At 38.5% G+C, this 25,849-nt stretch overlaps 1 protein-coding gene and 1 long non-coding RNA gene across 2 annotated transcripts in view; one reads left to right on the forward strand and one right to left on the reverse strand.

The window, feature by feature from the left end:
* Positions 1 to 25,849, forward strand: part of COL19A1 (collagen type XIX alpha 1 chain) — a 323,690-nt gene that overhangs the window by 290,077 nt on the left and 7,764 nt on the right. Inside the window, exons 42-48 of the mRNA XM_049653877.1 lie at positions 4,058 to 4,102; positions 7,301 to 7,345; positions 7,433 to 7,495; positions 12,125 to 12,160; positions 12,297 to 12,341; positions 15,198 to 15,368; positions 17,359 to 17,425. Of these exons, the coding sequence (XP_049509834.1) occupies positions 4,058 to 4,102; positions 7,301 to 7,345; positions 7,433 to 7,495; positions 12,125 to 12,160; positions 12,297 to 12,341; positions 15,198 to 15,368; positions 17,359 to 17,425 (472 nt within the window). The remainder of the gene's footprint in view (positions 1 to 4,057; positions 4,103 to 7,300; positions 7,346 to 7,432; positions 7,496 to 12,124; positions 12,161 to 12,296; positions 12,342 to 15,197; positions 15,369 to 17,358; positions 17,426 to 25,849) is intronic.
* On the reverse strand, positions 586 to 25,505 carry LOC125938614 (uncharacterized). The gene is made up of 4 exons (XR_007462750.1): positions 25,263 to 25,505; positions 11,303 to 11,494; positions 10,585 to 10,710; positions 586 to 650 (listed from the first exon to the last, which is right to left on the reverse strand). It is a non-coding gene; the product is annotated as an uncharacterized LOC125938614 (long non-coding RNA).

A 25,849-nucleotide genomic window follows, 5' to 3' on the forward strand; every position in this document is an offset into this window, starting at 1 on the left:
GGTCTATAAATAGGAGTCTGAGAAAGCAAGATCTGAGCAAAGACTTGAAAGCATGAGATAGCCAAGTCCCCTCAACCCTGAAAGAAGAATCCAGTGTATAGCATGGTGATGATAGGTAGTAATACTTTACCATCTACTTGAAATTTGCTAAGTGTTCTTACCACTACGTGAGGTGATAGAGATGTTAACTAGCTTAATTTTGGTGAATATTTTACAGTGTATGAATATATCAAATCATTAAGCTGCATACCATAAATGTATACAATTTTGTGAAACAGTAAATAGCAGGTCTAAATGCCTTGAGACGTGAGCATTGCTGCTACACCAAAGGAGACCAGGGGAATGAGGGAAAGAGAGAGTGGTAGATGAGGTCAGAGAGGTAGGGGTAGAAGTAAGGTGTAGCCCAGCCATGTGGTCACACAAGGCAATACTACTCAAAATGTAGCCAGAGACAACCAGTGCCAGTCTGCAAATTCTGTTATAGATCCTGTGGCAAGGTAAGTATAGATTGAGAATAAGTATTTAAAAACTTGTCTAGCAATTTAACTTTGCTGTGATATTCAAACATGTTATCAGTAAACTCACCTTGGTTCAAGATGTATTAGAACATAGAGGCACCTGGGTGGCTCAGTCAGTTCAGGGTGATAGGCCTGCAGGTGGAAAGCGAGAGTGGAAGCAGGCAAGCCTATTAGAAGACTATTCCCATAGTACAGGTTGGCTCAGATCAAAGTAGAAATGGTGGAGATAGTGAGGAGTGGCTAGAATCTGGATATACTGGGAAGGTAGAACCAAATAAGAGGAGTCAAGGACGACTCGCAAGTTTTTTGACCTGAGAAACTGGCATGATGGGGAAGTCATCACCTGAAATGAGGAATAGGCAGAGGCTGTGTAGACAGGGTGAGGATGATCAGTATAATTTTGGACATGAGGTCAAATTTGGAAGTATCTATTAGAGAGAAAAATAGAAGTAGTGAGTAGGCAACACAATATGAAGGCATGGAGTTTGAAAAAGGCGTCAGTGGAGCATGCTGGGATATCTATATGCTTGGAACAACCAAGTTTAAAACCAGAAGACTTGATAAGATCACCAGGGGAATGACAGTAGATTTCATAAAAGAGGAAAGGACCAAGGATGAGCCCTGAGGCCTCCAACATAAAGGGATCAGGAAGAAAAGGAAGAATGACCAAGGGAAACTGAGATGAAATGACCAGGAGGTAGGAGGAAAACTAGGTGTCCTGAAAGCCAAGCGAAGATAATGTATCAAGGTAAAGGGAGTGATCACTTGTCTCAAACACTGCAAATAGGTCAAGTATGATGGGGATGGGGTCAAGTAGGATGGCCAAGTATTAACCATTGGATTTATCAATATAGAGGTTTAGCAATAATAATTATTACTTCATTATTTTGGTAGGAGCAACTGTTGGATTTGAATAGATTTAAGAGAGAATAAGAAAAAAGAATTAGAGAAAGCAAATACAGTATAAACAATGATCAAGGAGTTTTGCTGTAAAGGAAAGCAAAGAAATGGGCTGGGGGCTGCTGGGGGAAGTAGGGTAAGGTTTTATAAAATGGATTTTAGGAATGGACCATAGAAATATCATAATAGTCATATGCTAAAGGAATAATCCAGTAGAAAGGGTCAGGGGAGTGATGATATAGGAGGAGAGGGGAGAATTTCTGGAATGACATTCTCAAATAGCTAAAATAAAATGGGAACTAATATATAAATAGAAGGTTTGGCTTCAGAGAGGAAATGAATAGTTGATCTATGGTAACAGGTGGAAAAAAGAGTATAGGGATATAGATGCTGATACGTTGCAAGAAGAATTGGTTGGGGTAGAGTTCTTTTCTGATTGATTAAATTTTCTAAGAGATGGAGGAAAAAGTTCATCATCTGAGAGTGAATTTGAGTGAGAAGAGGTTGGAGATTTAAGGAGAGGGTCTTCTAAGAGAAAAGGAGAGTCCAGGGACCACAGAGTATGATGAGTCGGCAGCCCTAGGCCCTCCACCCTCCCGACTGAGGTTCATGGTCATAAACTGAAGAGAGACTAGTCAGGGAGATCTCGTCCAGCATGTACACTAGGGTAAAGACATAGATTTAAACAAGTTTCCGGTTTTGACAGGTGAGTACTAGAAGCAAGAATGGGGCAAGAGAGTCAGTCGTGTACAAAGGGAGTGATTATAGCAAGTGACCATAGAATTTAAACTAAATAAGTAAGAGAGAGAGGCCATCTAGTGAGTTGATGGATAATGAAAAATCTGTTCAATGGATTCGCAGTCTTGGTGGCATCAAAAATTTGGGAGTCCAAGGTACTCAAGAGAGTAGTTAAAACTATGGTGGTCCAATATCATAATTTATGAAATTGACATTATGGAGGGGTTACAGTTATTCTTACTGACAAAGTCTCAAATACAACAATGGAAATAAGAGGCAAGATGGTTAGAGAAGTGGTTCAAAGAACTGCTAGACCTCACTGTTGGGAGAACCATATTATCCAAGAGAAGGCCCCTTAATGTTAACCTTTTCAGATATACAAAAGTTTCCATTGAATGAAAAGTTCCAATTTATTCATTTCATGGGTAAAAATCCCATTGCTTAAAAGGAGAAGAGTGAATCTGACAAGAATTACCTGTTCATACTGTTTACCTACTATTCTATTAGTTCTTTTTCTATTTGACTATAGCTATGCTTTATATATTAAAGATATTACTTCTATCTCATATGTTAGGGTTTATATCCTAGTCAATCTGGCCTTTCATTTTCATGTTTAATCTCATTGTATACGTAAATATAACTTTTATGTAGTCAAATAGCAAATGATTTTCCTTTGTGGTTTCTTGTTTTGCTTGTATGCATTGAGTTCCTTTTATTTTTATTCTCAACCAAAATCAGGTAGTCACTTAGCATTTTCTTCTAGTTTTCTTGTACTTCATATTATTTTATTATTTACTTAATCTATATGGGATTTATATGGAGTATAACATAGGGAGAGGAATTAAACTTTTTTCAAGGAAACTATTCAATTATTAGCACTATTTGTTGAATAATACATCTCCTTTACTAAAATCCTATTATGGATGTTGGTCTATTTCTGAGGTTATGTAACATTTTTATATCGCATTGATATACTGCTTAATCTTATGCCAATATTCCATTATTTTCATTGTTAAAGCTTTATTATATGTTTAAATATTGGTATTGCCAATCTCCTTATTGTTCTTCTTTTAATTTTTTTCTTTTTTCTTCTCATTTATTCATTATCCCAAGTGAACTTTAATATCATCTGATCTAGCTGCAATTTCATAAGAATTGCATTAAATTTATAAATTAGTTTGGGTAGCAATGACACCTTTACAACATTGTCTTGCCCTCCAAGAACAAAACATATCTCTCCATTTAATCAAGTCTTCTTTTATGTCCCCGAGTGAAGTTATGAAGTTTTTTAATGTAGGTTCTGCTCAACAAAAATTGCCATTTTATTATCCCATATATAATCATTAGTACTTTTAGCATCGTCAGCTTTATCTGAAATACCACATTGCCTTTGGAAAAAGAGCTGAGTCACTCCACTGTTCAGAGCAATTCAGGAGATCTTCTAATAGCCTAATGAGAGAACTACAAAATTTCTTGTTCTAAATGTTTTTATTCTAACCCTACATCCAATAAGGCAGGTGTGGGGAAAACTTTTTAGAAGACATTCAATGTGCTCTCTGTTTTAAATATTGATAATGGATTACTTTTGAATATGTGGAATAAAAATACTGTCTTGACTAATTTTAGCTGTATGTGTGGAGTCCTATTAAAAATAAGTAATAGAAATAACCTAAATGCTTATTTTCATTAAGATTCTTATTTGCTTTAGTTTTATGGAGGGGAACAAGTTTTAACAAATTCAGTTAGCTGCTCATTTTATTTTCCCATCTGATGATATTGATAATGCTTATCAATACCAAAGAAAAGCTTTACCAAATCCAAATGATTATTTGAGCACTAATTTTATAGGTAAAGATTCTATCGATATCATTATAAGTAGCAATTTTTTTTAATCCCAACAGGGAGATCGGGGCCCAGCAGGTCCCCCAGGAATAGCCGGAATATCGGTGAGTCCAGAGTATCTCATGTTATTTTCACAGGGAAGAAGTTCCATCTCCACAGCAAATCTATGGCAGGGAGCAAAATGGCTGAGGAGCACATGGTACCTCCTACCTAATCTCCTACTGATCTCCTACCTAATCATGATATCTCCTGCCTAATCTCCATTAGGTTCTGGAAACATCCAGTTAAAAAAATAAAACCCCATTCATCCCTGTCCATCCTCAAGAATGCTCCTTTCTTTTTTACATTTTTCTTATTTTTTATCTTTTTCTTTTTCCTTCCCAACTCATGTAAACGGTGGGGAAGGCAATGCCCAGTTACTGGTGCCAATATGTTAGTACACAAAACCAAATTTGGGGAGCTTGTTTTGTTTCTGTGTTCTTGTCTCATTTAAGGTTTCTTGGCCCTGAAAAGGCAAAGTTCTTGTGCTCAGGCATGTACTTCAAGTTCTTGGTATTAAGCTACAATCTGCTTGAGTTTTCCCTGGGCCTGGTGTTATTAACAGATCTTTACTGCTGCTAATGTTTCCTCGTAAACTAGCCCTTCCAGCCTCTCAATCATTTTTGTTGCTCTCTGGTGTCAAATGTTTTAATCTCATCAAGGTCTTTTCAAATGAATAGGAAGTACTCCAGGAAAGGTTGAAAGCATTTCTCTGAGCCCTAGGGATCGCTCTGATCTTCATTCATGATGCTCTAATTAAAATTTTGTGGCCATGCTTTATGAATAAGAGCCCACTTACTGTTGCTCAGTGCCCCTGCAGGGTAGGCCCAGGGAAGGAAAGTCGATGGAAACTATGTACTTGAGTCATAAGAACACAGATAAGAAAGGGCCTTACCATCCCCACTTACAACCACTCATTGACACCTACTAAGAACAAACACCACCCAGAACATCCATCACTACCCGCTGGCGCTCACCACCACCCACCACCTCTATCCTTTAAAAGGCCAGTGGCCACTCTGTTTTACTCTATTTAGTGGTTAAGTCTAATAACAAAAACTTAAAACCCATTCATACTCTGCAGAAAATCATCCTTTATAGAGGAGGAATCCCCTTATTTAGCTATTCTAGATCAAAGTAAATATTCGTTAGTATGATTGAAAAGTAACATGAAAATATTTTCTTTAGCAAGCATGTCAGGATTTTTTATACAAGAAAGTATTGTTCCTAAAAGTAGATTCACACTTAATCCCATTCCTTCTCCTGTCCCCTGATCATGACTATTCCTAGCAACATATTTGGAATTCTGTTTCCAGAATTGCCCTGAGCCCCCTACAACCTGCCCCGCTTATATTCATACCCTGTTTTTGTTTACACGTGGTATCATGAAGCTTAGTTCCCACTACATTCACCCAGGTATGACTAAAAGTTACTTCTGGCTATGACCCTAAATTACATATGTATATAAGGGAAAAAATATTGGCAACCAATGAAAGTATTGAAAAAGTGAGTGACAGGCTCAAAAGGCAATCCAAATGAAGACCTCCAAAGATATTTTTGAAGGATACAGCATGATTGAAATAAGGGGCTTGGATGTCTAAAGATACTATACATTTACTTAGAATGCAGTTTTCTTATCTCATAATTAAGAGGATTAACTGACAATTACAGAAATAAAGAAGCCATAGAGATTTACTCATTGCATGTATACAACTGTATAATTAAAAATGCAACTTAATTTTTTTTATAGTGGATCTTACTATGATTCAAGAAATAAAATAGTCAAAAGATTCTGGAGATAGTGGTGATGGTTACACAACAGTATGGATGTACTGAATTGTACACTTAAAAGTGATTAAGCTGGTAAATTTTATGTTATGTACATTTTACTACAACAAAACAGATTTAAGGGGATTATTCATGTTGCAGCAGAGATGAAACCTGCCTACTCAGACTCATTATGATCACTCTGCTGAGTACCAAGGAGACCCAATCCTGCTCTTCCTAAGAAGAGATCAGTCTATCCCTTTCTAGTATATTCAAGTTCATCCAGAGATTTCTCCTGGGCTTCTTTCTCCCACTTCTTCCCAGGATGACATGTGGGTGTAGAGTAGGAAGTGTCTGTCAGTGCCGACAGTGGGGGAAAGCCTGCACACAGCGTGCTCTCCCCCAGGTCCTCTGAGCTCCACCTGACCTTTAGGGTTGCTGCTGCCTGCTATCAAGTTCCTAATCCCTTTGTGTCAGATCTCAAGGCCCAAGCACTCTACCCCTTGTGTTCTATGCCAAGACCATGCTGGACATTAGCCTTCTCAGCTGTAGCACATCCCCAATTCCGGCCCATGGGAGCTTCAGGAGTTCCCCAGAGCCTATGGAACCAGGGATGCTCTGTCAGGCCTTGTGTCTGCCTAGCTTCTACCACTCAGCCATATCTGTGCCTGTGAGGGGGGCTCCTCCCAGAGTTCTAAACAGCAAGAGAGGAAAAGGGCCCTCCCTCTTTCAGATTCTCTACTGGGGAACCTACTAGTTTTTCTGCAGCCTCAGCCACGTACCTACATCCCTTCGTTATTGATTTTTCTATCCATGTTAGGTCTAAGGGATAGGAGGTGGTTCCCTCTCAAAGCCAACATCTTTCAGTTTGGTCTGGGCACTTGGGTACTTCTCACTTCTAGTCTCTGCTGGACCATCTTCTTCCCTTTTTCCTCCCAGTGGTCTCCCTACCTAATGTTTCTCAATCGTTAGTCCTCAAAGCCATGTGTGTTGGAACAAATCAGTCTTGTCCTTTCCCTTTCAACCAAACATGGCTTTTCAAGCTGAACATGTGGTTTTTTTCAGGCTAGCCTACTATGAACTTAAAAATCCTCTTATAAAATGCAAAATCTAGGAAAGATTTCTTTGACTCTCTGTGCCCTCCCAATCACCAAAGTAAAGAAGAGCTGCTAGTCAATTAGGCACAAGATGGATTTTCACTAATGATGATACACTGGTTTAGTATTTTCAAAGATATTATCCTCCCCTCCTACCCCTCTGCCATCCACACATAGGTACATTAGAGAACTGCATTCTAGTCTGTACCTTGGAGCCTCCAGAGTCAAGTATATGTCCCCACAGACTCTGTCCCATTAGGAATGCCATTGTAGTATAAAGAGCCACAGCCCTGGCTGCACATTAAATTCAAAGGGGGGGGGGGGGGGGCGAGCAGGGGGAGTACATGGCATCATGCAATAATTTGGCTCCTAATGTTTCTCCTTGATTTGATTTCCCAGGGAAAACCTGGAGCTCCAGGGCCTCCCGGAGTTCCAGGGGAACCGGTGAGTTGCGAGCCACTTACTTAACTTACTTCATGTGGTTTTACAGTTTTTCTGAGCAATTAACATTTGTCTGTGACATGTCTATAGGGTGACAGAGGACCTGTTGGAGATATAGGTTTCCCTGGACCAGAAGGACCCTCAGGAAGGCCAGTAAGTACTTTTTACTATTTAAATTTTGCCATTTTGAGAACTATTCTAAGCACTGCCTCTTCGCCTATCTCCTCAGAAAATCTGACATTTGTAGTGTCTAAGGGAGTGTGACTCTCCCTTTTGGGGGTGTCCTAGCTCTCTCTGAAGTATCTTTATGTATTTAACGATGATGGGAAAAGTGAGGTTTTGTTTTGTTTTGTTTTGTCTTAAGTGTCAGGAAATTAGATTCATTATTTCTTAAGTCTGATGTTCTCAGAGTTAAAAAATAAAATGGCCTGTCACATCCTAAAATATAAAGAAACTGAAGGCTTGCAGATATAACTCCTGGGTGCTAAGTTAAAAATCAATGTAGAAGCTGTTTTCTCAGATACCTTTCTTTATCTGTGGACCTTGTTCTTATACTTTCATAAATCATGCTTCTAAATATAGCATCCTTTAGTGTCCTAAAAGAGCTCTTGGTTACTGATATATATTGATGTAACGTTGTAATGATCCTTCTTACTAATTCAGCTCAATTAAACATACTTTCATCCAGTCTCTGCTGTTTGCTGAGGATGTACTGGGCCATGAGGGAGGGGGCATAAAGATGAATGACATCCATCCCACTCTCAAGTTTACTCTTTAGAGGTCACTGCTCCTTTTGCTTGTTTATTTGCCATGGTGTGTGTGGGGAGGGAGTGCTATTAGGAGAAGGTGGGTACTGAAGGTGAACAAGCAGCACAGAGTTCGTGAGGCTGGTTCAGACCTTCTGGGTCTGAGCGTTCCCTGGCCACTATCTCCACAGAGAAGGCAATATGAAAATACAGGAAGCATATGCAATTTAGAGTCAGGAAGATATGGGTTTGAATTGTGACTCAAAGGGTTTTGTGAATCACTTAAGTAACATGACATGTGGTAAGCATTTCCCGTGCCTGGCCCCAGGAGGCACTCAATAAATAGTTTCAAACCCTGCCTCCCCCTTCACCTCTTATTACCAACTCCCTATCCCAGCCCCTGACCATTCCCTAAATGCTTGCCCAGGGGATTATGCAAACAACAATTTGTTTATTCAACAGCTATTTCTTGAGGACCTACTAAAATGCTAGGCACTCATGGGTTTACATTCTAGTATATTTGTTTATTCAACAACTATTTCTTGAGCACTTACTAAAGGCTAGCAACTCATGGGTTTACATTCTAGTATAGGAACACAGACAACACACAAATAAATACACATGCACACACAGTTTCAGGTAGAAAAAGCCCTAAGCAGGGTGAAGCACTGGAGTAGCATTTAAATAGAGCAGTTGAAAAAGGTATGCCATTTAAGCAAAGACCTGCATTAAGTGAGAGATCAAACCTTGGAGTGGTTGTGGGAGACATTGTTTCAAGGAAGAGAAATGGCCATAGAGGAGTGAGGTTGGTGTGTTGAAAGAACAGCAAAAGGCATGAAGTCATGCACTAAGCTAAACAAGAATGGGAAAGATACCAAGAGAGAAGCAGGTGGTGTCCAGGCCATGAGGAACTTCTAACCCATGAATGGAGTTTGGATTTCATTTGAAGTATGATGGAAACCCATTGAAGCATTTGTAGTGGGGAAGGAAAATGACTGGAGTACATTTTAAAGTTATCACTCTGACTACTGTGTGAAGAGCAGACTGTAGGGAGCAGGATGGAAGAAAACAAGAGTCAGGAAGCATTGCCATAATCCCCATGGAAAATTATGATGGTGAGAACAGGGAGATGATGAGGAGTAAGGGAGTTTAGGAGGTATATTGAGGGGAGAGTCTGCAAACTCACTGATGGACCAGATGTGGAGTGTGAGGGAGAGACAAGTCAAAGCTGTGGTGTGGGGTCTGAGCAGCCATGTCACAGTGGTACTTTTGATGAAATGGAAAAGACTGGAAATGGGTGGGTTTGGGAGGGAAAACCAAGAATTCTCTGTTGTGGACACATTCAATTTAGAGCACTTGTAGACACCCAAGTGGAAATGTCAAGTAAAGGTAGATATATGCATCTTGAATTAATGGAGAGGTTAGACTGGAGAGATTCATCTGGGTATTTAAACCTGAGACTGGTTGAAATGGAGTGACTACAGATCAGAAGAGAAGAGAGTACTTCAAGTGTTAGGAAAGGAACCCAGCAAAAAGACTGAGAAGGTACAGCCAGTGAGATAGGAAGAAAACCAGGTGAATGAGGTTTCCTAGATGTCAAGGGAACTAAATATTTTAAGACAGAGAAATGATAAACATATAGATCAGTAATGTGAGAGCTGGCAGTTCTCCCCTGGATTTAGAAATGTGGAGGTCCTCAGCAGGAGAGGTGACAGCATGCTAATATCTTGATTAAGAGTGATCCAGTTGATGGAGAGTGTGATGCTAAGTGAAATAAGCCATACAGAGAAAGACAGATACCATATGGTTTCACTCTTATGTGGATCCTGAGAAACATAACAGAAACCCATGGGGGAGGGGAAGGAAAAAAAAAAAAAAAGAGGTTAGAGTGGGAGAGAGCCAAAGCATAAGAGACTGTTAGAAACTGAGAACAAATTGAGGGTTGATGGGGGGTGGGAGGGAGGGCAGGGTGGGAGGGAGGGCAGGGTGGGTGATGGGTATTGAGGAGGGCACCTTTTGGGATGAGCACTGGGTGCTGTATGGAAACCAATTTGACAGTAAATTTCATATATTAAAAAATAAAAAAAATAAAAAAAAAAAAGAGTGATCCAGTTGAGAGGTGAAGTTTTGATGATACCATATGGGTGGAAATAACTTTGAGTAGAGGGAGAAGACTGGTATTCCACTCAGAAGTGAAAATTGGTCTTTACAAGGAACAGGGACAGTTCTTCTTTCTTAACAGGAGGATGGAGGCAGGCAGAAGTTGGTGTATAAGTACATGTAGGTTAGTGGATCTTGTGGCGGGAAGGAAGGTGAGGTGGTTCTCTCCTATTTATTTTCTCAGTGGAAGAAGAGTCACGGTCATCAGTTGAGTGTGAGGGTGGTGATGCTAGAGATTTGAAGACACAGGACAATCTGTGAGGGAGTACTTTGGGAGAGAAGGAAAGGGAGTCACATCAGGAAATACAGGATAGCCTGGTAATACAGAGGGCCTACCTGCAATCTGCCATCATACATTTCGATTGGAGCAAGTGGGCAAGGTTATGTGTTTTCTTCAACCAGTCAGCTGCTCCAATGTGGACATGTGTAGACACAAAGCTGGTTATACCCAGGGATGGAGTTCTTCCAGATAAGTGAGGTGAGGGAGGGAAAAGCAAATATGTACGGGTTATTCAAAAAAATCTCTGAAAGCAGTACTCGCCTAGGGAAAGTTAATAACACCTTTATATACAAAGGAGAACACACATGATAGTCTTTGATGAATTACAAGAGACAAAACAAAAACAAAAAAAGACCATAGGGTTATTTCTTTTCTTACACGGTTACCAAAAGCATGAATTACATTTTTACACTAGATTTATCTTCTTTTATTCAAGTGACACAGTTGTTGTCTTTTTCACATCCTCTCCTTAATCCACTTTATTTTTGTTGCTTCTGTTTCTGGATGTAATAAATTCTGTGAACCATACACTTCGGGTAACATGTTCTTGGTTGAAGTACTCTCGATAATTCCCAGAATGCCTCAGAAAGGTTGGAGACTTTGGTTGGGTTATCAGCTGCGACAGACTTTAGTGTAATTTACAACAGTGAAAACATATGGTTGTCTGCAGTTCTGTCCTCACAGAATTTATTCCAGCACAATAAAACTCCCCCAGGCTTTTCAGAGAAGCATGTCCATGCAATTGCCCGCTGGCTAAGAAATCATTTTCCTCACCTTGATCTCTCTCTTCAAACCAAATCTCAAAACACATCTGCTGTTGGACTCTAGGTATTTGATTTTACCCCAAGTGCTTTTCCTTCTTACATCTCCCAGCCAGTAGTTCTCTCAGTCTTCTACATCTCTGAGCAGGGGGCTTTATTTTCACCTCCAGAACTGCCTTGTAAAGTTCAGGAAACTTCCAGTTTACTAAGAAAAAGCCAATGTTTAACACTCTGAAAAACCATGGTTACAGATTTCTTACTTTTCTTTCATATTCTCCAACTGAAAAATAACAAATCATTCTCTGGCTGACAGTTTATTTCATAGTAGGATCATGCTCTGGCCATGTTATGAAATTTCCCCAGCAGCAACTGAGACCATTTACTGAGAATGACTCTCTGTGCTGGAAAATTGTTAGAGGGTAACGATAAATGCTGCACACGAGCCACTCAACGCCATGGGACACCTTAGTTCTCAGAATGTACCTAATAGAATAAGTAAGGAAAATAACCCTGTGGACTATTTACAGCGAACTAGGCATTTTCTGTTACACCAAGTCCTTAGTTTTAAGGCCATTATTTTATCCTCACTTTATAAGTAAAAAAGATGATGCTTTTAAGGTTAAGTAAATTGCCTGAAGTAAATAGAACTTAGCAGTAACAGAGTCAGAATTTGAACTCATGGCTGTCTATCAACATTGTCTTCTGTTTCACCATACCGCCTCACCAAAATATCAGAAATATGGTGATTAAGTCCTTGAAGCTTTACCCTTTAATTGTGTTTAACTATGTCTATTAATGTAGAATTAGAAATATTGATCATCTTTTGTCTTTATAGGGAATAAATGGAAAAGATGGATTACCAGGTGCTCAGGTATGGAAAATACCACTTAAAAGAAGTGTTCTAATGTAAAACTTCATCCATAGTACCTGCCAGAATACTTGACTGAGCAGGCTGAGGAAAAATCTTGGCAAGCAGTGATTTTTTAGTGTTGACATTTGTTTTTCAGGGTATCATGGGTAAACCTGGAGATAGAGGCCCCAAAGGAGAACGCGTATGTATATTACTATTCTCATCATTATTTAAGCCTGTCTGCTGCAACTGTCTCATCATTTGAGTTACACAATATGTGTTCAGATTCCTACAAGTGCCCCAATATGAAAAGGCTAGGGTGTATGTGATCCAAGATCTCTTCGAGCCCTAATATAGGCCAATTAAAGGACGCAGAAGCAGGCCATATGGCAGGTACACCCACAAGGATGACCTTTATTCAGAACTAAGCCTAATCTGCTATTCCAGTTTGGAAAGCTTTTATCTTCCTGTGTCAGACACATATTCCTGCTATAACCATCACTCATTTTCTTTTTAACTAGACTAAGATTTCTCAGCCTTAGCACTGTTGATGTTTGGAGGCAAATAACTCTTTCTTGTAAGTGTCCATCCTGGGCATTGTAGGATGGTAAGCGGTCTCCCTGGCTTCTATCCACTAGACATAGTACTGCCACCTTCCCACCAATTGCTACAACCAAAATGTCTCCAGACATCACCAAATGCCTTCTGGGGACCAGAGTTGCCCTAGTTGAGAATGCCTGACCTCGTCGAACACTAAGTCAAATAAGGGGGGTGGTGTGAGGAGGTAGAGAGATGGGAAGCAGAACTAGTAGAGTTGGAGTCATCCCATTGCCAAGATTACTCAAGAATTTATTCACTGGAATTCCAGTGTGTGTACATGTGTGTTTGTGTACGGGTGTCTAAATTACCCATTTTTACTTATTATTACACACAATCCATGATAACTGAAGGACATATGAAAACAGAGATAATATAAAGGAAAAAAGTCAATCATATCCCACCACATGGAGATAAGCATTCTTGATCTTGGACAAGCACTATTTTGAACATATTTTTATCTCTTATACACAATATATACATATACCTAATGTATCAATACAAGTAATATATGTTTTCCCAAAAGTGTGTTCATACTGTTTTGTAAATGACTTTTTTTTACCTAACACCTGATAATATATAACGTCCATCTTTCCATGCCAGTAAATATACATGTAACTTTTAGTGAATGTGTGTTATTCCACTGTTTGTACATACATTATTTCACTTTCCCAGTCTCCTTTTCCTGAATATATAGGTTCTTGCCACTTTCCATAATAATAAACATCACTGCAATGAACATCTTTGTGCCTAAATTATAAAACAGTTTTAACATGTTGAAGACTGACTATTTTGCACATGATCAGAGTATTAATCAAAGTGTGCTAATGTATCTCTTACTTATTTATTTTTTAATTTTACTCATCTCAGGTATTTCCCCAAAATGTGAGTGAGTTGATATACTTGTATGCAGATAAGTTTTTGTAACTAAGACAGTAGCATTGAAATTAGGTCTGTCCACTTTTTCTTCTTTCTACATCTCTTTATTCCATGATCAGATAGTTTACTGTAATTGTTCATTTGTTTACATTATTTTTTAAATCAAGAGAAATGGAGTGTGGCCTTTGCACAGTAGTCACAAATAAAAGAATAACACAGTGAAATACAGGGCAGCCTCAATGTACCACTCCATCATATTTGGTGTGATCATCACCTCCTGGCATTGTGGAACTGAATATTGGAAATATCTGTAACTGAAACACGTGCTATGATACATATATACACCTCTCTCCCTCTTCTCCCCCCTTATCCTCTCATGCACAAACACATACAGTAGCAGACACCTTACTGGATAAAAGTCAGCATTAAATAAACTTCTTATCACAGTCGGGCACACCTAGTATTATCTTATACCTAATTTACTATGGCACTTTACTCAGTGAATTCTCTTATAGTTCATTTATGTTATTAAGTATATGATCTTAATCACCACCCCGAGCACCTGCTTTGAACCCTTTCAAAGGCTCTCCTTTTTCATCTTACGAGTTTTAGGACACAGCATGCATGCATGTGTGCATGCACATGCACGCAGACACACGTTGTAAAACACGAATAAAGAAACTAACCCACAGAATCTAATAAAGATTCTAATATTAAAGGTAGAGAAGAAACACAGGAGAAAGTGAAGAAGAAAAAGAAGAAGAAGAAGAAGAAGAAGAAGAAGAAGAAGAAGAAGAAGAAAGAAGAAGGAAGAAGAAGAAGAAGAAGAAGAAGAAGAAGAAAGAAGAAGAAGGAAGAAGAAGAAGAAGAAATAGTAGAAGAAGAAGAAGAAGAAGAAGAAGAAGAAGAAGAAGAAGAAGAAAGGAGGAGGAGGAGGAGGAGGAGGAGGAGGAGAAAAGCACATGGGAGAGATTCTGAGTGTCCTGAAGTTTTACTTGTAAAATCCCGATGATGAAATCCTCTTGGCCATCTTTTTTTATTATTGCCAAGGAGACCCAGGCCTGAAGTGACAGCTGCTGTTGACTTTCTTTTTTTTTTTTAATTTCTTTTAATCTTTATTTTTGAGAGAGAGACAGAGTGCAAGTGGGTCAGGAACAAAGAGAGAGGGAGACAAAGAATCTGAAGCAGCCTCCAGGCTCTGAGCTGTCAGCACAGCTGACATGGGGCTCAAACTCATGAATCATGAGTTAATGACCTGAGCCGAAGTCGGATGCTCAAGCGACTGAACCACCCAGGCAACCCACTGCTGTTGACCTTCAAAAGTGTCATCATTCTAGATTGGCAACCAAGTGCAACTAACATTGTCACTAACTTTTTATTGAGTGCTTTCAATGTGCAAGCATTGTTCTAAGTACTTGACTTGACTCCATCACTCTGCACTTTATGGGAGAAGAAACTAGGGCTCTTGTCCAAGGGGGCTTAATTCACTTGCCCAAGGTCCCCCAGCTAGTAAGTGCCAGGATGAATCCAGGATCCTTGCTCTTAACCACAGCTAATGTGTTATTAACTTTTTCCTTAACAGGGTGATCAGGGAATTCCAGGAGACAGAGGCCCACAAGGTGAACAGGGAAAACCAGGCCTTCCAGGCATGAAGGGAGCCATAGGTCCCGTGGGGCCACCAGGAAACAAGGGCTCCACAGGATCCCCCGGGCACCAAGGCCCTCCCGGCAATCCAGGCGTCCCAGGTACTCCGGTGAGTAGTGCCAAGAGCTCCAGGAGCTCCTGGCTAGTATTGACCACATATGCCTTTTACAATGAAAACATGCATAATCTGTTTATTTATTTATTTATTCATTTATGTATTTATTTAACTATTTTTTTAATTTTTTTTTAATTCAAGTTAGTTAACGTATAGTGTAGAATTGGTTTCAGGAGTAGAACCCAGTGATTCAACTCTTAACATATAACACCCAGTGCTCGTCCCAGCAAGTGCCCTCCTTAATGCCCATCACCCATATAGCCCATCCACCCACTCTGGAGGGTTGCCTCCAGCAACCCTCAGTTTGTTCTCTGTATTTAAGGGTCTCTTATGGTTTGCCTCCCTCTCTGTTTTTATCTTATTTTCCTTGTAAAAGAAATAAAATTAATCTAAACTTGCCTCCACAAGGGTAGCAATAGCTGTCATTTATTTCAGGTTATGTACCAGATCCTCCACTAAGTACTTACTATACATTAACTTAGTAGATCCTCACAGCTAGGAAGATTGGTGCCCTGTCTGTCCCTCTTTTACAAATGCAAAAACTGAGCTGACTTGTTCAGGGTCACAGTTGTTTCATGGGTTAGACCCAGGTCTGACTGACTCCAAAGCCATGCTCTTAAATACTATGACAATGTCTCCTTATACTACACAGATAACATAGGTCTGTTTTACATTAAAACTCTATTTGTTGCCTATGAGAACAACAAACCTACCCTGAATGATACTTTAAAGTGGAAGACAGGCCAAGAAGGAGTGTTTGGTTAAGAAAGCCCATGTTATTATTAATATCCTCAGGAGGTGTGGTGGATGGCCATTCACAGAGGAACTTAATCAGAAGACATCCTTGTCAGGGAGAAAGGAGGGTCCTGAAGTGAGGGCAGGGAGTTAAGGACATGCTGTCCTCAAATAATTAGCCAATACCAGGTGGAGGGCCAAATGAGGCATTCCCACAATATTCAGACTCTTTATTTTTATCCATTCTCCCTAAGCTCTGCTTGAATAAAGCCTGTATAATGAGCTCTCTGTGCTGTCAGTAATTGGTAGTAGATGCATTAATTCAGGTTCATATGTCCCACATACAATGAAAATAAAATATTGAAATAGAGCATTTTTGGACCTATTCTGTCCTACAGAAATCATCACTTTATGAGCCCATCACATTGTCTTTAATGTCACACATATACCTCTGGATAATAACCACTAAAAAAAAAAAGAGTAATAAAATACTTTGAAATCCTAACCATCATGAAAAATAATAGCTCCCTTTTAAAAATATCAGGATACCACCGTAAAATAGTACTATTATAAATGTTAGATTCTTTGCCAAATTCATGGAGCTTCATTTGTTGAGGGGATAAAACTCAACTGACATCATTTACCTACTTCCCTTTCTCATGTCCCATATTTTCTATTAAAAAAAGAAAATTGCTTAACACAAATATGCCTACAAAGTGTGAATGACAGAAGAAACTGTGCCATAAAATGAATAAAACTTAGTCAGTTTTATTCCATGAATAAAACACTTTAAAAAATTATCCAGCGTACTTGGGAGTTCTCTTCCTTTGGAGATACATAGTATCAGTTAGATAGTGACTTTACCAGTTTCCAGGGATTGGTTAGAAGTTAAATTGTGCCTGGGATATTAATGTCATGATAACATTGTTCAAATTCTGTAACTTCAGAAGATGAAGTAATAGGAAATGTCTTTCCTTATCATATGAAACCATGCTTCTCCATTTAATAAGAAATATGTTCAAATCACTGGTTATGATTCCAGGCCACAGCTTTTAAAGCAATTAAGCACTTCAATTCTTTCGAGCATTTGATCAAAACAAAGATATTTATTGCCTATAGTCAGTTGCCAGAAGTATTTTGCTTGATGAACATATCTCCATAGAAGTTTCAAGTATGCACACCAACTTGGTATTTCTATTCTTTACTCACTTGTGCTATGCTCTAACAGACCTTTCCCCCCCTTTTTTAGGCTGATGCGGTTTCATTTGAAGAAATAAAGAAATACATTAATCAAGAGGTTCTAAGGATTTTTGAAGGTTAGATTTGCTTAATAAACATTTCTGAATTTTTTACCAATTACTACCTCCCATCCACTGTGGGGGATCCCTTCAGCACGCTCTCAAAGATGGCCGTGCAACACCAATGTGAAGAGGCAACCTATTAAATGATGGATCACCTCTGTCTGATAGAAAATTCTGCCTTACACTAAGTTAAATTTGCCTCTCTGTAACTTCCTCTCATCATTCCTGGTCTTTTAAACAGCACAGGTAAAGTATCTTCCTCTATTCACATGACAGCCCCTACAGTATTTTTCCATATCCATGGTACCTCTCCTTACTTTTCTATGGTGTAAGTGTAGTTAGCTCCTCCACCATCATCACCCTGGAGAAACACTTAATTTTTAAATGACCGTCATTCACCCAGGAGTATTTTGACCAAGGCAGAGTACAGTGTGTTTTGATTTAGACCCCGGATCGGCAAACTATGGCCCACCAGCCAAATTCACCTGCCACCTGTTTTTGTGTGGCCCACGAGCTGACAATGGTGTTTACTTTTTGGGTGGGGAGGTGGGTAGGGAGTACATTTTTAAACGTTTTTTTTTTTTTTAATCCAAAGAATATTTCATGACATGTGATAATGATCTGAAATTCAAATTTGTTTCTATAAATAAAGTTTTATTGGAACACAGTCAGGCTCGTTCTTTCATGAATTTTTTCTGGCTGTTTTCATGCTACAAAAGCAGAACTGACTAGGTGTGATAGGGATTGGATAGCTTGAAATGCCTTAGATATTTGAGCCTTTGCAGAGAAAGTTTTCTAACCCTTGATATAGACACTTCAATAATGCTGCCTAAGATAGCATTCCTTTAAAAAAAAAAAAGCCTTAATCAGTTTTGAATTTTCAATTAATTAATAACCCTGGATCTTCTTTATACAAACTTTTAAAGTTTAGGTGTTTCTCATTGTATACTGTGTCCATTTTTAAAATCTAAGTTTGTGATTTTGTGTTTCTTCCTATTACATTTCAAATGGTTTGTGATTACACATTGTCACAAACGGAAGATATCTTTTGGGATGTTGTCTTACTGTAGCGCAGGTTGGCTGAGCCTCATACCTTTGTGTTATCTCCAAATTTTATAAGCATGTTGTCATTCATCTGTAGATAGAAATGTGGAAAGAGTAAAGAGTCAAGGGTCAGGGCTTTCTTAATGCCATTGCATTCCTCCTGTTCACTTGTAAATTCTATTTTATTGTTTTACTGAGCTCTGAATCCATGTTTTTCTAAAATCCACTCTACATTTTCTTTATCTGTTCACAAGATTTCACATGACTTTGTCAAATGACGTGCTAAACTCACGATCACTCTCCTCAACTGTGAGCTTAATAAAGTGAGGAATTCTTGTTTTTTAAAAATGAATCCACATTGGCTTTCATGGTCCCTGCTCCTTTTGCAAAGCATCCTTTCTTTGCTAAGCTAAATATATATTACCGAATTTTGCAAAGAATAAGATCACCAAATGCCTCGAGTTCACTATAAGTCTTTCTACTGCAACCATGGAATTAGCTATTCTACAAGAAGCTTTGATTATTTCCAGCAGTAATTAGTATTAGAGACCAAAATCTTGGTACTTGAGTGAACATTATCTTATTTCTGATGAGCACTAGAGATAGAGCAGAGTAACACAGGGACTTTAGCTGCTTCAATGACAAAATAGGGAAAAAATGGATTTTTAAAGGTAATTCATGCTGTTGATTTCAATTTACATTGATCTCTACTAAGCATCTTTACCATGTTCTGACGTGATAGGTCACTAATACTATTGTATGCTGGTTTTTTTTTTTTATTATTTTGAACTACCAGTTTTCTCTTTATAATTTTAATGTTGCCCTTAAATTTAGAAATCCTTTTTTATTACTTTTCTTTTTTTGATCCTTGAACCTAGCATCATGAAAAAGTCTCCAAAATTTGCAGTACAAACATTCCCTCTCAACAAGCATTCCTCAAGCATCAACTGTCTAAAAAAGAAAAAGGCATCTTAAGGTTTCCAGGGAAACATTGAAAAATATAGAGGCATAGACAGGACCAGCTAATTTGTAGGACTCAATGCAGAGTAAAAATGTAGGTGCCCTTATTCAAAAATGGTTATGAATTATAAGACAGCCACAGCTGGACACTATTTCAAGTGTAGGTGAGCAAGGGGACCCTGTGTGACTGCACAGGTGGCATGTCCTTGTACCCAGCCCTGGACACAGGACCTCTAGGATCTCAGATAGCATCCACACATTTAGTAGACATGATCACGGAAAGAAAATGCCAACAAATACGTATTTGAATTGTGATCTAAAATTCTCCTTTAACTCTTAATTTCCATGGGCTCTAATGTCAATTATGTTTTATCTCAGGCAGCTTTAATATGGAACTTCAGTTTCCTAAAAGACTTTAGATTTAGTTTAAGATGTGGAAGGTGTTCATTTTGCATGCCCAGTGGACACTGGATAAAGGCATGGCCCCTGGTAGCCTGCCCCATGCATTCAGCAAACCAGACATGCTCCTTCCACCCACAGAAAGTTTCATGCTGCCCACTTTCAGGCCATTGTGGGGTTACTCCTGTGAAGGACTGGCCTTCTGAGGAGAGAGATCAGGAGAATTGGGACACTCTCTCTCTACCTTGGGGCAGGTTGATGTGGCTTGCAGTTTCTTCTAAGTCTGTGATCTCCCCCTTCACAGGACAGTTGGCTGTCCTGCCCCAACTTCCTGTCAGCCTCACTCCCTGCCTTCCAGTAAGCTAAGTAAGAGTGCTGAGTGTCCTCCAAGTCTCCTCTAACTTCTACCCCATCTCTCCTACCACCTTCCTCAGTCTCTCTCAGCCTGGCTAGGTCCCTCTGAAGTCATACATCTTGGCCTCAAAACCATATTCTTAGGTGGCCCACAAGGAGACTTTTTCCCAAGACTCATAGACTCTGAGACTCCAAATATCACTCTTCTCCCTTTATCTCTGTTGGTACCAGTCCAGCACGACTTTCTTCCAAACAAAGTTGTGTCTAAGACCCAGGATTTGGTTATTTAGCACTTTAGTTCATTTGTCCCAAGATTATTCCAGTTCAGTCCATTTAACTTTCCACTTAGAAGTCACTTTTCCATGGCTTCTGAATACCATTTACAAAAAGAAGAAAAAAATACAACTCCATTTTCACAAATCATAGAGCTCCAGGGTCACATTTCTCTCCCTTTCAGAAAGCTTTCTCTATAAAAGCAAAGACTAATCTTCACATGTTACAACAGTTACTGTTAAGCAGCATGCATCTGCCTCCCTCTTAGTCCTTTCACAAGACAGTGGGCTCAGTGGCAGCTAGCGTTTGTCTCTTCCCCATTCACCCCTGCACATCTACAGCCTCAGGGGCAATTCCCTCTCTGCCCAGAAAGTCATAGACTGTCTCTGGTGGCTCAAGGGAGTCCTCCAGAGATCCTGCTCTCCCACTTTATAATCCTGTCAGTAGAGGACCACACTGGAGCCTCTAGTGAAGCCTAGACCAAAACCCAAAACTTGGGCTCTCCTCATGGAGCTTTCTAGCTCCCTTCAGAGATTCCCAGGTGGCCCCCTCCAACAGACTTCACACTTTGGGCTATTCCCCAGGCCACCAAGCCCTCCTGCAGCCTCCTGATGCCCCAACTTAAACATACCCATGGTGTTTTCCTACCAACCCCAAGCCCAGGTTTCTGGTGGATCATAACACACAAGTATATGCCCAATCTAAAATCAGATTCAATTCCCTATGGCAAATCCTTTTGCAAGTAAGATGACAGCACAGAGTGGAGGAAGATGCTGTGTGTCTCAACTTAGCTTTTTTTTTTTTTTTTTTTTTTTGGCTTTATGAGGACTTTGCAGCTACCCACACAAATTAGGATCTTGTCAGATATGAGAAACTTTATTCCTACTATGACACCACCCTGTTATACTTGGGCATTTACATCAACACACAGGAAGAATTTGCCTACCTGTGCAGGAATGTGCACACACATCTGGCTCTCTTGGTTTGTATTTCTACTTCCAAATCCAATATCCAGGAAAGCCCCTTTACCTGTGTTTTCTCCATTTTCCAAATATTTATTTCCTATATATATGTGTGCATAGGTATGAATATGTATTAATCCTGTTCTGTTTCAAGTGTAACATCTTCTCGTGCATCTCAACAAGTAAGATCCTAATTTATATATGTGTATGTATATACATCCTATACATATACACATCATCTGATAGATACACATCTTGAAAATATAAATATATCTTTTTAAATATTTTCCACAGCATAGTCTCTATGTCTTTCAATTTGCTTCTTTCCACTTCCTTGTTTGGGACTATTGTTCAGCTTATAAGATTTCCTTAGTGCCAGTAATCCTTGGTTGTCTGCTCATACAAAAGAGTACATTCTGAAACCCTAATTGAAAGTTATAAGTGAATGGTGGGGCTTGCCAACCATGAGCCTCACTGTAGGATAGCCTAACTGAGCTTTTTAATTGAGAGACCTTCTATTTCATTGTCTTTAAGTCTTTCCTCTTAGCCCAGCTGGATTCCCCAGAGGAAATACTTCCATTTCCTGCCTGGCTGTCAGCATTTGGAGAGCAAAGTAGAAGAATAAGGGTAGGGCCTCAGCACTGAGCATATAAATGCTCATTTATTCTTCTTGTTTTCAGTTACCTTCAGCTTTTTCCTAAGTTTGAGGAGGAACAACTACCTAGCTGTATAGAGAAAGGAATTTCTAAGACTACTTCTTAAACAGGCTTTCAGCTAATTCTTATTTTAGTTCCCCTCCTTTACCACACCTTCAGATGTAACTTGTGTTGCCAATTCTTGAGCCTCTTAAGGATTTTGTGATTTAAAACAGGTTTTTTCTCAGTTTCTAGCATAAAGATTTGGTTTTCTTGAGTCCGCTAATGCATCTGTCACTCAGCTATCTAGTTCTTGGCCTCCAAAATTTTGTTGTGCTGTCTTCTTTCATATACTCCCCATTCTTGTGCTTTTACATCTTTAAAAAATGTCTTCCTATTGCTTTACAGGGATTCACGTGCATGTGTTTGTGTTTCATCCACCGTCTTTACCCACAATAACATTTCAATGCAACATGCTTCCAAAAGTAGCAAAGGATTAGGCCAGAAATAAATGTAGCAGTAACAACCTTTGGGTTATGATGAACCACAAAATGAATAAGAATCCACCAAATGATACTGTGGAACTAACAGTTAAAATGAAACTAGAAAGTAATTATTTAAGATATGAAAGGAAATTACTCTCCTGATATTTTTTGCCCCTTAGGAGAAAACTGTATCTAATTTTGGTTTCCACATTTAAGAGAAGTATGGAAAAGCCCTGAAATAGTAAAGCCAAAAAGTGATTTACAAAACAGATTACCAAGTCTATGAGTAAAAGTTATTTAACCTGAAGGCTAAGAGGTAACAATATGATCAAGTAGATGACTGATTTCCCAAGGGAAATACTCATTAACTACTTTCTGTTTTTATAATAGAATTACAAAAGAAAGTAAGTTGAAGCTGTACAAGAAAATGGGCAATTAAACATTTGAGTGGGCATCAGAAAAAAACGATGAATTTCTGGTTCAAAATATTTACAGATTCTGTCTGTGAAATAGAAGGTAGACATGGGCCAGATGACGTCTGAATGACCCTTCACTCTCCCCATAATATAGTTTACCAACACATTAATATTAATGTCTGCATTATGTTGATGAGCCCATTCTTTGAGAAAGGCAAGTCATCGGTCTTTGTTAGAGTGACTGCTCTAGGTTTGCATTGGCAGATAGAATATGTGTTTGGTTTACGTAAGCTCCTATCTGAATTCTTCAATTTCCTGCCTCGTTAGAAAGCATACCCAAAAACAGTTTAATTGACCAAAGATCGCTGAAAACAGAAGAAAGGCAATTAAGAATACAGGTCTTAACAATTTATTTAGAGGCTCAAAAACATATTATTTTAAATTATAGGGCATTAGGATAAGGTTCAGAAGAAGTAATTATCATTTTGCTAAATGACTATTTCTTAGTGTATCTTAAAGCTAGATAATTCACAGCTAGAAGTAACTATTTAAAAGAATTCTGTTTTACTAAAAATATTAAAAACCACCTAAAGCAAATTACTTGTAAATTCAATTCAGACATTAAAGAGGAAAAAAACTAGTACTGTGAATATTTGTGTTTAGACATTGAAGGTATTCAAGGAGATATGTCTCAAATTAAGAAAAATTGTACTGATGGGGCACCTGGGTGGCTCAGTTGGTTAAGTGTCCAACTTCGGCTCAGGTCATGATCTCATAGTTTTTAATCTAGTTATGTTTTTAGTCTAGTTATGCTTATATTCTATATGTTAAATGTGAGATATATAAAACATAAACAAACCAAGCAAATTTAAATAAAGAATCCAATGATAGATTGTATTTATAATGGGCTTTGGATTAATTTGCATTAATGATTTCACTAAAATTGATTTCTAAGGTAGTAAAATATTGACTATGGTTTTGAGGAAAAACTGAACTGGTGGCCTATGTGGGATTTATAACTAAGAAGTCAATAATAATAAGTGCAATCTTGGAATGATTATTCAAAAAAGCAATTCTGAGAAGGAATGTCTTATATTACAGAACGAGTTTTAGTCATAAAATAAAGTTTATCAGCAAATAATCTTTATAGCATATGGGGCTTATAAAACATGAATAGTAGTTGGTATAGGATGAGACTCTCTTTCAGGCTTTCTTTGGGATTCCTGAACAAGAACACTGAATGCAGAAAGTATAAAATACCCAATACAGGGCTCTGCTTACAGAGGATGTTTAATTAATGTAATTAATTATTTGTCTTGTTTAGGAATTTATTTTAGGGTGAAAATTCTTATTTATATTTTTGCATTTCCATTTTCTTTGAACTTCCTCAGTTTCCAGATCCTTTCAATTTCATGAGTTATTGGTACCCTGATGTTCTGTAACAACTCACTTTTATGCAAAGTATTATTGACTTATTAATAAGTGTCTAAGTATAGTATTAATAATTGCATGACACCTGTGCTACCCATAATGATACTTCCATTATAGGAAGTACTCACCTACTTCCTAAGGTGACTGAACTCACCTTATAGAAGCCCCTTTAATCAGTCCTCACTTCCCTCTCTGGATTCTTCCTTTAGGACCTAGATCAGCAGTGTTCACTCACCAAACAGTTCCAGGAAGTTTGGTGAATGAACAAAAGGGCAAATGACAATATGTCCCTTGGGAAGGTAGTATTGCTTTTTGGGGAAGTATTCAATTCATAAAGGTCACATCACTCAACACCTACAAAAGATTTTGTTATTTTTATTGACATTTCTAAATGTTCTGGATAATTTGTCAACCTCTCATAACTTGTGTGTCTTAGTTTCAGTGTTTTCTTCAGGTTCACAGAAATGTATAGAAATTTTTTATTGTTTTTACTCTGTCTACAAATGGAATTTAGTGAGACCATGCTCATCTGTACCTTTTTTTCCCTTGGCCCAATTAGCATACTCCCTACTAAAATCATGACTGAATAATGGGACTAACTGGAAATCAAACCAGAAAAAAAAGGATAATATTGAGGGTATATAATAGACATTTTTTTTAAAGAGACAAATTTTAGTTGTTGACAAAGTACAATATTTTCCCAGTATAGAAATTAAACAGTGAAATCATAGTGAACATGGAGCCAATGACCATTTTTTTCTGTACAAATCTATTAATAATGCAGTTTTATTCAAGGATATAAAGTGTCACATATCCTATGAATTATCTCTTACTGCATAAGAAAATACCTCAAAACTTCAGTAGCTTAAGACAACTGACATTTATAATCTCACATTTTCTGTGGGTCAGGGACTTGAAGGTTGTTTAATTTTGTGGTTCTGGCTCAGAGTCTATAATGAAGCTCCAGTTAGGATGTCAGCCAGGGCTGCAGTCATCTGAAGGCTTGACTGGGGCCGGAAGGTCCACTTCCAAGTTCACTCATGTGGATGTTGGCAGGTGGCCTCAGTTCTTCCCAAGTGGGAGTCTGTATGGGACTTCTTAAATGCCCTCACGACAGAGCACCTGGCTTTCCCCAGAGTGAGCAGTCTCACTCTGAGCAATCCAAGAGAGAAAGCAGCCAGGAAACCATGGTGCCTTTTGTGACTTAATTTCCCTACTTGCATACTGTCAATTCTGCTTTCCTCTACTCATTTGAAATGGAAAGTAACTCCAGCGCAGACTCAAGAATAGGCAGAGCCTAATTCCATTTGGAAAAGAATGTCAGGAATTCATAAACATATTTTAAATGACCACATACATTTACAACATTGCTGGAAAGTGAGTTAAATTTATTATTAAAACCATCTTTTAATATAAACCTAAAATTCTAGCCACAAGTCATTACCAAAGGTTAATTAGATTCCAAGCTAGTGTTTTGTCC

The sequence above is a fragment of the Panthera uncia genome (assembly GCF_023721935.1).
Source record: "Panthera uncia isolate 11264 chromosome B2 unlocalized genomic scaffold, Puncia_PCG_1.0 HiC_scaffold_24, whole genome shotgun sequence".
NCBI classification, from domain to species: domain Eukaryota; kingdom Metazoa; phylum Chordata; class Mammalia; order Carnivora; family Felidae; genus Panthera; species Panthera uncia.